This window comes from Paroedura picta, chromosome 16, assembly GCF_049243985.1.
Source record: "Paroedura picta isolate Pp20150507F chromosome 16, Ppicta_v3.0, whole genome shotgun sequence".
In the NCBI taxonomy this organism is placed as follows: Eukaryota; Metazoa; Chordata; class Lepidosauria; order Squamata; family Gekkonidae; genus Paroedura; species Paroedura picta.
This window is the reverse complement of record NC_135384.1, coordinates 4,897,514-4,912,169: the sequence shown is the minus strand read 5'-3', so window position 1 is coordinate 4,912,169 and position 14,656 is coordinate 4,897,514. Positions and strand designations below refer to the sequence as shown.

Here is a 14,656-nt window from a genome sequence, read left to right as displayed (position 1 = left end):
GAAGGGTGTTGTAAAAAAGTCAGTATGTAACTTTGGTGAAAAATCTGGGACAGAATTCCCCCAATGAGGACGTCGCCTGTCTGGGACCACTCATGTGGAACAGGAACAGGGTCTTTTGGAGAGCACAGCAGAGCATTGACATTCCTAATCATGGGAACCAGCAGAAATATTGTCACCAAAACATCAGCATTCTTGCAGCAAAGCTTCTTCTTGGACACCGAAACGCCTGTGACCATCTACGGCTTGAGAGGATGTAGAGGCTTAAGAGGCCTTGCTGAATTTTGCCTTAAACTTCTCTGCTTCTTAGATGTTGACTGCACCTACCAGTTTCCTTGCTTAAAGAGAAATACACAAGCCTACATCCTCTCAACAGTTACGAAGGACGTCTTCAGGGCTAGCTGAGATGGATCAGGATTAGATTCCAAGCACAAGCATCAAAAACAACATATCCTAGTATGAATGAGAGAAACCTGTTTGCCACTTGATCTTTCCACCAGAAGGCAGTGACCATAGGGGAGGTTTACTATATTGATAGGTGAGATGAATGCCCTGCGACTGCAGTAAGAACAATGAACAATGAGGATGGGGGTTAATGTCCCTTCCCAGACTCCCCTGACGATTGTTTCCTTTGGGTAGGTTTGCCAAGGAGAAGAAAGTACAGTGATTGGCATAATTGCCCCAGGAGACGATTCCCTCTGCAGAAATATAACTTTGCGCTAACATTAATAACAAAACTTTTCCTTGCCTTTGGCATTGACTCCTGGAGATGGTAATTTCAGCATACCCCAAATATGGTTGACATTTGATCAACCACATGCCTAACTTGCACTGTGTTGAGAGCTGGCTTTCCTAGAGAGGCAGGAATTAATGTAAACAAAAATAAAAATAATGTTTCAAAGCCTTGCACTATGCCCAATGTAACAGCAGCTGTAGAATATGATGAGGCTTTTCACAAGAGGTCCCTGTGTAGCAAGGTAGCCAGGTGCGATCTTATTCATGGTAAGATTTGGTTAGTAACAATGGGGTCACATTTGAGATCCAAGATGGTACAAGGTCTAGTCCAAGCTTCAGGTATGAAAGTCTCTGAAGAGTCTGCTGGGAGTATCATCTGGGAAATTGTAGTCACATAAAACGTAAATTTAAATACAATTGTGATGACTGTTTTGGCTCACATCCAAGGCTGTCTTGCTCTCACTGTGATGCCAGTATTTTGAGGAAAAAGGAAGCAGGATAGGGTAATGCCAATGTTTGCAGAGGCTCAGGATAACAATTATAGTGCCAAAAGGTCTGGCTTTGCTTTAGTATGTACCACAATTTGCTTCCAGGCTCTGGAATTTTTGCTTGCAGTATATTCAAAGAAGGAAAATCATGGCCATCTTGTGGGAAGACTTTGAGCTAGGCTTTAGAATCCCCCATTGTTATCCATCCTTATCTAGGAACGTGGAACCTCAGGTCAGCCTGGGATCTTCTACAGGTGTTTAGGGAAAAGGCTGCTAAAGAATGTTCTAAGGGTAGGATTACAGGCCATTTTGTGTCCTCTTCTTTTTTCTATCCTGAAGCTTTCTCTATTGAGTGTTGTCCCTAATAAAGGCCTTGCTGATTTTTTCCTTAAACTTCTCTGCTTCTACTCTAGGGGCTCATCAGTTAATGAAACAATTCCCCCAATATGTAATGTATGCATTATATGACCTAGTAGAGAGTTTGATTCAATCCCATGGCCCTGGTATACTCATGGTGAAATCTGACATTCAGTCCATGTCTACCCATCTGATTTTTCCATGTTGTGGTTTAAGTTAATGGTCTATGATATGTGGATAAAGCCTGCCCATGGAATTCTATGGGGCCTACACTAGTTTCGGAGCCTTTAGTTCTTTTTTTCAATTTGTGTGGTAAAGTGTCAATATAATAGCCTCCATTATATTGATGATTTCAAGACTGTTGGTGCAGCAGGTTCCTCTGATTGTGCATTTTGCCTAGCGACCATTCAATCTTTGGCATTTCAGTTGGGTATTTCCCTTGCTGAAGGGGAAATGGATTCTCCTACTATTCAGCTAACTCATTTGAAGACTGTTCTATGGAGACTGAATTTGAGCCAAATGAATCCTACATTGCATCAGCTTCCTTCATTGTACAGGAGAAATTAATCTAATAGAAATATGCAAAAGAAATATAGCTAACTGTACAATTCGGTATTTTTAATTGTTTCTCCTTTTTGGTGGTGGTTATAATGAAAAATTCTGTCAAATTGCAATCAATTTATGGTGACCCCTTATTATCAACTCCTTGTTGTTCAGTCCAGGCCTTAGGATTATAATGTAGCATTTGGGAAAAAAGATGCAGGCCAGTATCCCACCACTGGAAACTAAGATGGAGAAGACCTCTACAACCACCATATATTTGCCTTTGGTGCTCACGTAAGCTGGAACAAAAGACAACCAAACACTGCAAAACATCAACATACTGAAGGTGATGTACTTGGATTCATTAAAACTATCCGGCAGTTTCCTTGCAAGGAAAGCCACACTCAGACTTAGAAATGACAAGAGCCCGATGTAGCCAAGAACAATATAGAACATCATGGCAGATCCTTCTTGGCATTCTGCAATGATTTCTCCTCTAACAGACTGAGTGTCAAAATTGGGGAATGGAGGGGACATTCCCAGCCACAGCATACAAAAGCCTGCTTGAATGAGGGAGCAGGACAAGATGATGGAGTTAGGCAGTCCTTTTCCCACCCATTTCCTAATGCTGGACCCTGGTTTGGTGGCCATGAAAGCCACCACCACTGTGATAGTTTTGGCCAACAAGCAGGAAACAGCCAGGGAGAAGATGATGCTAAAAGCAGACTGCCGGAGTAAGCAGGAGGCCTTTGTTGGATGTCCAAGGAAGAGCAATGAGCAGAGGAAGCAGAGCAGGAGGGAGACTAGAAGAATGTAGGTGATCTCTCGGTTGTTGGCCTTGACGATGGGGGTATCTTGGTGCTTAACAAAAGTTCTTAGTATAATTACTGTGATCAGGGAAAAGAACCCAGAACCTGAGGCCAAAAACATCCCCAAAGGTTCTTCATAAGATAGAAAACTTAATGTCTTCGGAATGCAGCTACTTTGGTTTTTGCTTGGATGCTTCTCTTCTGGGCATTCGGAACAGCTGTCCATGTCTGGGGTGGGGAAAGAAAGAGGAGCTGTCTGAATTCCAGTTCAGGTGACAGATCACCAGTTGCAACAACCACCTTCAACATGGGTGTCTTGCTTATGCTGCCTTCCCAATCCCCAGCCCCAGTAGTGTTGAAAACCACTTTCAGATGTTTTTAAAGTTGTAGATTTATCAGTTGCAGTTTTCTCCTTCCTTGTGCTTAAAACATTTCTATCATCTATCATCTTTCAGTACTGTTATTTTATCCAAAAGCATTCTTATCTATATGTCATTTCCCCCAACTTTTTAATTTATAGGAAATATGACATTGTTTGAACCTATGGGTCCGCAGCAAACATACACAAAGGCATAGACATGCTGTTCTCTGCATTATAGATAGCTCCAACATCTCACCTTATCAAAGTTTGGTATGTGTGCAGGGTATTAGTTTTCCATTGAAACCTGAAAATATGCTATTAGGAATACCACCACAGTGCCTCCCAATGCAAACTAGAACCTTATTCTTCTAGACAGCAGCAAGACTGGTCATAGCCAGAAAATGGAAGATACAAGATTTACTTTCAATAGAGGACTGACTGACAAAACTGGTGGATTTGGCCAAATTGACATTGATAGTCAATGGAAAAACTGATGATGTCTTCCAAGAACAATGGGGTCCTTATCTGAACTATTTAAGAAGATAAGTGACACAGGGACAGAACAGGGTTTTATACTAAAATGTTTGTAGAGTACAGTTTATATAATCTATCTAATGTAGTTTCTTTATATTAACATTTTGTTATATCCTAATATAATAATAAAAAATCTGTATATATAAACAAGTTTGGTATGTGGCATTATAATGAATTTCCCACTCTGCAGAATTGCCTTTGGCAATTAGTTGTGGCATACAGATCCATATGTGGTTCTTCCTTCTATACAAATTACCTGGCAAAAAAAGAGCAGCTAAAAGAAGGGCTAATTTACATGGGATTAGCTTTAGTTAGTTGCTTCTACACCTGCAAGTTGCTTTTAGCCAGTATAGGAAACTCACCTATGACCCTTTCTCTGTGCATGAATGTAAGGTCCTGTTTTTTACAGACCTCCACATACAATGTCTCCCATCATAAGGGTCACATAATAGTATGTCAAAAAAAGATTCTAAAACACTACTTCCAATCTTACTGGTTTATTTCCCCTCATGGCTTTCTGTAAATGGCAGATCTTGGGGAAATTAATATTTGCATTGGTCCTCTTCCTCAAAATTTTCATTTGAGCCCCAAATTGTCCTAAATCTCTTGCATCCCTGGTACAGAGCCCTGGTTTCCCAGATGGGTTTTTATACATTACAATGAATGAGAATGGTTTCACTTACCCTTCTGCATTGAAATCTTCCCCTCTGGACATGGATCACAGCTGTAGCAGCAAAATTTCTCTCCTTCCTTCTTTTGCTTGTGGTGGCCAGGAGGGCAGGGGTCATTACATAAAGAGAGGGGATACACCTATCCCAAGACATGAAAAGGTTTTAGGATAGGTATCAAGATAATGTTCTTGTAAAAACCTGAAATGAACATCTGAAATGGAATCATGGACAACATGATGGGTTGGATTAAAAAAAACACCAATTCTGCTAAATCCACACCTGGTTAAAACGTTTTGGCCACACAATTAAATTTTCATGAATGATGAATTCTTTTCCTTCAGAATCCACCCTTCCAACCTTTGCTCTCAGGAAAGAGTTGTTTGGGAATACCACTGTATTGATTATGTCATATCTGGCTTGTATTTCCCAGTTGTCATTTAAAGAGACATCTTCTCCAGCTGAGTTGTTAAATGAAATGCCTTGAAGAAACTGGTGTAGCTATTTGAAAGAGAAAAGAGAAACCAAGTGTTGGAATTATGTAGTAGAGGAGATGTGGGCTGTGAGGTGGGTGGTGAGAGTTCTTCATGATTACTTATTTCTTTGCAGGACAGAACTTGTTTGGCTTTGAAATCCATGGAGCTCCAGGTTTCAGGATGTTTATTTTAAAAAGGTAATTTGAATGAGGGGCTGTGGCAGGTATTTAAAAATCTAAATCTGCCCAGAACTCAGTCTTTCCTGCAATCTCAGGAAATCCTACTTTTCAAACCGAAGGAACAAAGGGGATTGATTTGCAAAATCTCTAAACACTTTCTAAATGAAAGATACCTATGACCGAGGGGTATTATGCTAAGTTATCGATTTTCCTTTTTTCTCTTTAATTAGTTTGTATCAGATTTGCTTATTTATATGACTAGAATTGTTGGCAACACATCTAAACTAGATTATCAGCCTGTGCCCTTGCTATAATATGCATATGATACTGTACTTTTTCATTGTCTGAAGTGGGCTTAAAACCCCTCCTTACAACCTCTGGAATGTTCATTGGAGCATTTCTTATTATTGCTGGAAAGTTGATGGGACAGTTATTAAATAGGTTAAAACCTTCAGATACCTTGGTGACCTTTTCCATTATGAATAAAATTGGTTTCTACACCAAAAGCATTCCTTTTTTTTTAGTGAAAATGTGACTCTTTGGGTAGCCAGATTTCTCTCAAACAATTAAAAAATGGTGCTCAAAACTGGCATTAAAAAAAAAGAATAGAACTCCCACTCTCTCTTTCTGTCTAACATTTTTTCCCCTAAGGAGGGCAGAAGTGGCTGTTTTTCAACCATAAGGCAGGAAGATCTGTTATCTGGAAGCCAGGTCTACCCCTTAGAAGACATGGGCAGGTAGACACATTCTCTAGGATGCTTCCCAATAGGGTAATGTCCCCTTACCTGTGATGTGATGTAAGAGCTGAGCATCACCTACTCGAGCCCTGGAGCACCTTAGGGAGCTGGAAAACAGCCTGGCTGATGCAAGGCTGCAAGGAGAGGGTGGGAGACACAGTGCCTGGACTCTCTGAAGCCACAGCGTTTCTTGGATAGCTGATATGTGCAATTTCTTCTTCAAATTGGGAAGAAATCTGTGACCTACCTTGACTTGCCTTCATCTGTTCCTGATAGCAAACAACCTGCCAATTACCTGCCAAGCCTGGAGAGCTCGAAGACCAGGGCTTTGAAACTCCACCATTCTTCTTGGATTGGAGGGATGCAGAGCATGCAAAGCATGAGCCACAGCATAGACAGCATTAGCAATCCCATAACTGTGGCCAGTCATGCGCATTTCAAAAACCATCTGAGGAAGGCTTTCCAGCCTCTCCTCCCCAGTACATGTTTCATTGGCTTCCACGGGCTCTGTAGGATTTGGAAATGAGCAGTCAAATGCTTGAGCCCAGAAGTCCTTGAGGAAACCATTTTCTTGTTTCCAGGAGTGTTTTTCAGTCTTCAGATATTCCTGAAATCCCAGGAACTCACTGAAGTGCATTTGGAAGGAAATTGCCCCTTGGAAGAATTGGAAATCGGGATTCCTTATAATACAAGTTGATGCAAAATCAATTTGCCCCATCATAACCCACACCCTTCTAAGTGACTCATTCCCAGTATATCGGGGATGTCCTAGAGAAAGGAGAGCGTTGATCGTATTAATAATAGTGATTTCTCCATAAAGTATAAACGCGTTGGCCTCGCTTTCGATGAAGTGTCGAATGAGATCTCCCAAGAAGTCAAAACAATCAGCCAGCGCTTCAAAATTGCATTGCTGAGGGACTCTTCCTGTGAATGATGAACAGATCCCATTGGTGGAGAACAAGGTCTCCACGGCCCTTATGAAATGGTCCCCCGTGTCATCATCCAAAACAAGGAGTCCAACCCACGTCCATCCGAAATGAAGAAGCAGATGAATCAGAGCCTTGTACTGATGAGATTCGTTTGGGAGCATGCGGTAGAAGGAAGGGGACCCTTTTGCACCCCTCTTCTCTGGGGCAAAGGACCCACAGGTGAGCTGAAAGGAAAGGAAAAGACGTTCTAGAAACCTGGGAAGAGGTAGAACCCATATATTCAAGGCAGCGGAAGAATGGATCCTCAGCAGCCAGAAAGCATCTGGCTGCAAGGCTGGAGGCCAGCTCCTGGAGGCGGGTGCTTCAGGAACATGCCCCTGGGCAGTGCTCCACCCACAGGGGCTTTTCCGAAATATTATAGGGAACAATGGTCTGGATTGTACGGCGTGTGTAGTCAGGAGATCCAAGCATTGCCCGGCAGCCAGGCAAGGGACATTCAGATGTGGTTTGCCATTTCCCTTGTGTTGCTTGGTAGAACTCCACCCTTGGAATCTGAATTCTAGCCAGAGTCAGCCTTGCTTAATTTCTGAGATCTGATGGGATTTGGCTTGCCTGGGCTATCCAGGGTAGAGCATCATTGTGGAAAAGCAGTGTGAACGCTTCATCTCTGGTGGCTGCATGTTAGAAGAAAGGGCCTTGTTTGCAAACCTACCTGCCCATTGCTATTCCCCTTTAGTTCACCATATTTTGTAAGTGTTTTTACCATGCATGAAAAGGGAAAGCTAGGTAAGCATAGCTGATATAGTGCTTGACCCAAGGTCGCTCATTCAACTTCATGGCCAAACAATGATTTGAACGCAGGTCTCCCCATCTTAATTTAACACTCTAACCACTATTTCTAACTAAGTCACATACAACATTTTATACAGGATATGAACCAGAAGGAATGTGATGTTAGTATCCTATTTTTCATCTCAAGGATTATATGAGTGCATTTATGCGGTCCCTGATTCCTGAGGACATTTGCATCTCTCGCTGAATTGTCTCAGGTTAAAAAGAATCATGGTGCACTTTCTCAGAAATGCCAACGCTCTATTTCTCATTGCTGCAGCCTCATACAGATGCCCCTCTGGCATCTCTACCGTCCCTCTGGTACGTGGCACCGTGCATCCGTCCTACCTGTGGGATCTTGTAAAGACCTAAGATGTCTGCCATGTGGCCTGATATATCTCCCTTCAGTCCCCCGATGACACCTATCAGGTTATTCTGGAGGCCACATTTGTAGCTGGGAACAAATCTGTACGCTCCAAAAAGCAAGCCCAGAGTGGTCCGATAGGTCATCACTGCACTGTAGTAGCTGTCATGGATGTGGAAACCCAGCGTAAGGTTGGGCAGGATATTTGGGTTCTGGTTGACCTGATGGACTGCAAAGGCTAATGCCAGGGCATGTTGGAAGAACTTGGTCACCATTCTGGAAAGAGAATAAAGTGCTCTTTAACCGGAGAATTTGATCAGTCGACAAATGATTTTATCCTAATGGTGGACTCTTCTGGGCCCTCAGTTTTCAAGCAGTTAGCAAATCTCTTTTTCTTCTGTCAAAGCAACACAGATGATACATCAGAATGTTGCTACCCATTGAGTGTTATTGAAAGAATGCTGGGGAAACTGGCTTTCAACCAAGGGACAACACCCTTTACAAATCATGGGTGATCATTGCATTAGGTTAGCTACCACTGGTTGCCTTCTATTTCTTTATTTTGTTCACTTAGCCTCTTTTCTCCCAGAACACAAGACCAAAAGGCCAACTTTCATACCTCCACCCGATTACCATTATTTTCCTTTTAAAAAGGTGCAAGACCAGGAAAGCCCTCACAAGAAAGAGGAAGAACAGAGTCCAGAAGCACCTTTAAAATCAGAGTCCAGGAGCCCCTTTAAGACCAACAAAGATTTATTCAAGGCATGAGCTTTCAAGTGCAAGCACTCTTCGTCAGGCTATGATCTTCTTACATGACGGGGAATATATAGCAAAAATAAATTCTGTTACATAGAAAGAGGAAATCAGCTATGATGCAAAGAGTTAAAGACACAGAAACAAAACATAAACTGGTGGTGATCAGCAGGTCAAGGCCTTTTCAGCCTCAGGTTTTGGTATGATGTCTAAGCCGAAGCAGGCTTTCAGCTCTACCGGTGAAAAGAGGAGACGGCAACCTGCAGACCACGGTGGTCAAGCCCTAGCACAGCTGATACGATGCAGAGTGAAACGTTTTTCACTTACTCGGGAAATTCAAATAAAGTTTTGGAAGGGTGCTCTGCAAAAGAAAGCAAGTACTCTTGGAAAAATATCTGGGAAAGAATTCCACCCATAAGGAAGTTCCCGGCTTGGGACCATTTGTGAGGAACAGGGAGTGGATCCTTTGGAGAGCACTGCAGGGTATTTACAACCTCAATCATGGGAACCAACAGCAATATTGTCACCACCAATGTCGCCATTCTCGAAGAGGAGTTCCTCCTTGGATGCAGACTCTCCTGTGACTTTGGAGAGTGACTTCAGCAGGAAATAGACCAGCCTTCTTCCCATCAGTGCAGTCACAATGCAGTCCTGCCTTTGGTGCTAGCTGAGATGGTGCCAGGTCAGATTTCAAGCTGAATGGGAAAAGGGCAATTTATGAGAGCCTGAAGTGCCAGAAACCTGCTAGCTTCTTTCCTCTTCTGCCGGAAGTCAGCAGACAGGGGGGGCTTAATGACCCTTTCCAGACTGTCATCTTGATGGTTTCCTTCCCCTTTTGGGAAGGTTTGTCAAGGAGAAGAAATCACAGTGATTGGCATAATTGCCCCGGGAGACGATTCCCTCTGCAGACGATTGAACTCTGGGATAACATTAATAACAAAACTTTTTTCTTGCTTTTGGCTTTTGGAACTCACTGAGCGGTGGGAGAGGACAGTGATGTTATTTCACAGTTGACTTACGGCCACCCTGCGGAAGTCTCCTTAGAGGTCTCCCATTCAAGTTCTAGCCAGGGCTGATGCTGCTTAGCTTCCAAATACCTTCCGGGCATTTTCCGTCCTGGCCCCTACCTGGGGGATTGAGCTACAGGAGCACATTGTGGCCCTGCACAATTCTTCAGGGCCTGTAAGGTGATGCTTTCGGTTGGGGGCAAAGCTGACACCTCTTTACCTACCTGTTATGGCCCTGTGGAAATAGCACTGCTGTTTTCAACCTGCCATCATTTATTCAAATTAATTTTTAAACTCAATTTTATTGGCTTTAACTTGACAGTTTCTAGAATTTTGTACACCACCCTGAGCTGGCTTGCAGGGAGGCTGGTCTAAAAACCCAGTAAACAAAAACAGAAATTGCATTAGGAGGAGATGGAAAGCAAAAGTTGGGGTGGAATCTGCTTAGCAGGTAGAAGGTCCATCTGGCGTGAGACTCTCGCTCTTGGCTGGCGGCTGCTCTCCAAGGTCTCAGGCAGACACCCACTTACACCTTGCTATGTTACATCTAAAATGAAAATCCAGAGGCCTTATACATGCACATCCCATCCTCTGTCCCTAAACTCTGGTCCTTACCTACTTCTCTCCCAAGCCTTTAATTTCTTCCAGGAATTCTTTTATGAAGTCAGGAAAATGCTGCTTCTAGAACATCCTGGTCTCTCTTGGCTAGCAGTGGATCTCCATGAGATGTCCATCAATGTCTTAGTGCTTCTGTTTTCTGACTCAAGATGTCAGGGACCTCATGCAGGCTACGCAGGTCGTCTCCCATTAAGCTGTCATCCCTAACCAGCCTTCACATGCACCTCCAAGCAGCTATCCAGTTTGTTCAAAGCTGCCTCTGTCCTGATTAATACGCTAGTGGGAAAATGTCTTCTTGTGACTATCACCAAACCCTTGAAGATTCAATAAGATAACGGAGGGTGTGGAGACTTGCTCCAAGGATAGCGCTGTTCCTTTTAATGCTCTCCCCTGGATCTTAACCATGTGCTAGTTAATTCTCTTGTGTCCCGAGGGCTCCGTAAAGAAAATTGGAAACTTTGGGTAACTTTAATTTTGTGGGGCTTAAAAGTTGCCATGGGGCTCAGACTTCATTCAGTCTTCTAAACTGGGCCATCCTTAGCAGAGTTCTACCTTTCCTAGCCCTGTTACTTTGATGGATTTAGAAGACTGTAACTTTGGTTAGGATTGCACTGCGAGAAATCAGTCTGTTCCCCCAAAGTTCTGAAATCATAAATCAAGTCGTTGCTTAACTTTCACACTAAATAAGCAGCAAAGATGTCCTACAACTTTGCTCAATATATTCGCTTACATGCAAAGCTCAAATTTACCCATCAGTTTTTCTTCCCTTTTCCATAGGGTTGAAATTTGGGAGGTGTCCAGCCAGGAATTCCCCAAACACATCCGCACCTACTACATTTTGTCCACCTGGGTCTATGCCCATGTAAAATGCCTCCCAGAATCTATTGCCATATTACATGGAATTCAAATGGATTTTATCTGCCAGTGAAAAATGTTCTGTAGTGGCTACAGTCTTGTTTCAGCTTGCATCTTTGCTGTCCAAATCAGTGCCCTTCAATCAAGTAAGGAGCCAAATATAGTCCCCGTGAGGGGGGGGGGGGGAACCATACTTCAAAGAGCCAGGCGTGACCAAAGTTGTGGCACCCTCTGAAGGGTCCACCTGGGGGAGTCATCCCCTGACCCCTGAGAGCCAGGTGGGCTTGCTTTCGTTGGAAGCCTCAGGTCCCCAGGCATGGCAGGGAGAGACCCACAGGCAGCTAGATAGTCTCCTGGCTCTGGGATTCTGATGCTTCGTGCCTCTGAATGTGGAGGTTTGCCCACGTTGATTTATCAGCATAGCACATGTAGTACCCACCCACTGTTATGCGTCCCAAAAGGGAACATAAGAAGCTACAGAGTCTCTCTGAAGTGTAAAACGAAGAGGGAGAGCCCCTTCAAAAGGCCTCTGATGGGCTAGTCCGACTCTAAGATGGGAGAAACGGCCAAGCTGGCATGGGCCAAGCATGGCCCATGACCGCAACTGGGTCTCTGGCCTTCCTGTGCATGGCCTGGTGTTCAAATGACCCAGTGAGAGTCTCCACTGGTTGTGGGGGGGGTATGAGTGGTCAAGCAAAAACCAATAAATGCCTAACACAGCCCTTGTCCGTTCCCTGGTCAGGGCAGTAGGGCCTCGTGCCTGGTAGGGAGGGATGCCTGCAGAGGCCACTATGGGTACCTATGGGCTACACTGGGATTTTTTGCTGCCCCAAGGAGTAAATTGAACCCTGTCCCTGACCCAAAGTATCTCGTGCCTTCCTTGTCTTTTCCAAACATGTTTTTTTTCCCTCCCCTGTGTGAGTTAGAGAGTCAGAAGTTAGAGGGTTAGGGAAAAGCAATTATTTGCCCAACAATTATCCAATTTGCTATGAAAGACCTCTTGGACTTGTGGGAGTCCCAGGAACAGCAAGAGACAACTGGCAAGCCAAAAGGCAAAAACACCCTTCATCGCCATAACTGCATGTGCTTTGCCACCCATGCTTTAAATCTGCTTATCATTAGCGGGGAGTCTGCTCTAACGCTGCTCCTCCTCACATCATGCTCCTGCACATCAGGGACTGCGGCCAAACCGGGAGGCCTTCATGGTGCCCCTCCTCCTCCTCCTCCTCCTCCTGCCTCATATCTGCGGCAGGGATTTGCACTCCATATTCAGCTGGCGAGCAAAACCTGAACAGAACTCTGCCGTCTCCAACCATGACATGATCCTTGGCGCTTTCGTATCCCTTGAGTTTAAGGGGATCCAGTTCCTGAACTTCACTGCCCAGCCGTATTTCAAACCAACCATGTAAGGGTAGGCCCTTGTTTGTTTTAGAGAACGGCCTAACCCGATTTCGGAGGCTGTGGTCTGCGTCGTTGTTGCATCGATTCAAAGTGAAGCTTTCCAAATCTCTCTCGCACTGCCCTTTCTTAGTATTCAGTATTCAGAGTACCTTTATTGGCATAAAGAGAGTAATAGAGTCAGGGGGTCTCAGACCCTGCTTAGGGTTGTAGGATACGGTGGGGGCTATGAAGGCTCTGAGGAGTCTCCGAGCAGCTTACTGTTGCCTTCCCTTTCCTCTCCCCACAACTGATGCCCTGTGAGGGAGCGGAGGCTGAGAGAGCCCTGATTTTACTGCTCTGAGAGCAGCACGATCAGGGCTGTGACTAGCCCAAGGTCATCCAGCTGGCAGAATGTGGAGGAGCGGGGAATCAAACCAGGCTCACCAGATTAGAAGCGTTCACTCTTAACCACTACATGACCCCGAAATCTTTATGACAGCCCAGTGGAGTGTAATGGTTAAGAGTGTCAGGCCAGACTCGAGTTCCCATCCCAATCAGTCAGGCCACTTGGGTTGGAAGATAAAGTGAGTGTGGTGGGGGGAGTGAACTTACGCTGGATAAAGCTGACCTTCACGGAAGGAAGGTGTGATAAAAATGTATCCGTAGATTGTCTCTGCTGATAACGCAGCTGCCCTTTACAGTTTGCAAATGAGCCAAAATCCATTGAGGTGAGCTCCCTCTCCGTCAGTGAGGAGGTCTTGCTGGATCACTGGCCATCAGCACCTCGGATATAAACGTGGCGTCCCTTGTAGGACCTCACCCTATGAGCACTAAATGCATTTATTATTTGATTCATTTTGACCCCATCCTGAGTGCCTTTCAGGGTGGAATGCGGTGAACGTCTGTAGAAATGTAAGTCTTGGCGATGTTCTCACCGCAGGCTAAACTTCAAGAACTACCTGAGCATCCTTGCGTTTCCTTTTGCCGTCGGTGAGATTAAAAAAAACCCCAGCCTCTTATTCAACCAGTCCCTGGGACTGGAGATCTATGACAACAACGTCCTTGAAATAAAGTCCTACTGGAACACTCTGAGTCTCCTCTCCGGATCACAGCTGTTTTCCCCAAACTACAATTGTGACAGGAAGAGGAAGGTGATGGCCATCATTGCCGGGGGCGATTCTCTCATCTCCATCGAGCTAGCCAGGATCTCAATGGCCTACAAGATCCCACAGGTACGAGGCTTCATGTAGATACAAAGTACATTCCCTAATGTAGCTCTCCTTCCAAGACCCTCCTTGTAGGTCTTCCCAGATGCTCCTGCTTCTAGATTCTCACAACAATAGCGACTGTTATAAAATTGCCTATTTCCTATGATGACATAAAAATTCTTCCCCTCTAAACTGCAGATCGTAATTGTGCTTCCCCTCAGAACCAGAATTCAATAACACACAAGAATAAATCATCCGGAATATGGGTATTTTAACCTCTCGTCTCAAATCTGCTTCTTCTGTGCCCCTTGATAGCATTTCCATCTGAAATCATCAGTTAAAAACTGAAAATTTACATTGCATGAAGCCAAGGGGTATAAATTGTGGTCATCTAAGAAAGGAAGGCACTGACTAAACTTAAAAAAAATTGTTCCCCCCTTTTCCCGCCTCGATTAGCTTGCTTACGAATCCTTTAACCCGGCACTGAGTGACAAAGTTCGGTTCCCACATTTCTTCCGGATGCTCCCAAGTGAAGAAACACAGCAGGTTGGGATTGTCCGACTACTGAAGCACCTGGGATGGACTTGGATTGGCCTCATCATAGGAGATGATGACAGCGGGGAAATATTCCTTCGGACCCTGAGACCGAAGCTCCTTCGGAGCCATATTTGCATTGCTTTGACACACATGGTTTCGAGACCGTGGAGCTCCAGAAAGATACATCCCATGGCGGAAATGGCCACCGTGTCTTCTAAACTCACAGAGAGCAAAATCAACGTGGCCATTCTCCATGGAGAGCCTCACTTCATGATGGGACTAGTGCTATT

The 14,656-nt window shown here is 44.4% G+C and overlaps 1 protein-coding gene across 1 annotated transcript; it reads right to left on the bottom strand.

Moving 5' to 3' along the window:
* Positions 1-2,240: 2,240 nt before the first annotated feature.
* On the bottom strand, positions 2,241-12,482 carry LOC143826615 (vomeronasal type-2 receptor 26-like). The gene is made up of 5 exons (XM_077315455.1): positions 12,397-12,482; positions 7,993-8,284; positions 6,906-7,037; positions 5,967-6,018; positions 2,241-3,157 (listed from the first exon to the last, which is right to left on the bottom strand). Exons 1-5 carry the CDS (start codon positions 12,480-12,482, stop codon positions 2,241-2,243), a joined length of 1,479 nt encoding a protein of 492 aa, XP_077171570.1.
* Positions 12,483-14,656: the final 2,174 nt, after the last annotated feature.

Coding starts and splice junctions, on each gene's coding strand:
- LOC143826615 (XM_077315455.1), bottom strand. CDS start 12,482: ATGAGGCAGGAGGAGGAGGAGGAGGAGGAGGGGCACCATGAAGGCCTC. Junction 8,285..12,396: donor CTGATGTGCAGGAGCATGAT/GTGAGGAGGAGC, acceptor TTCTCTTTCCAG/AATGGTGACCAAGTTCTTCC. Junction 7,038..7,992: donor GTCTTTACAAGATCCCACAG/GTAGGACGGATG, acceptor CTTTCCTTTCAG/CTCACCTGTGGGTCCTTTGC.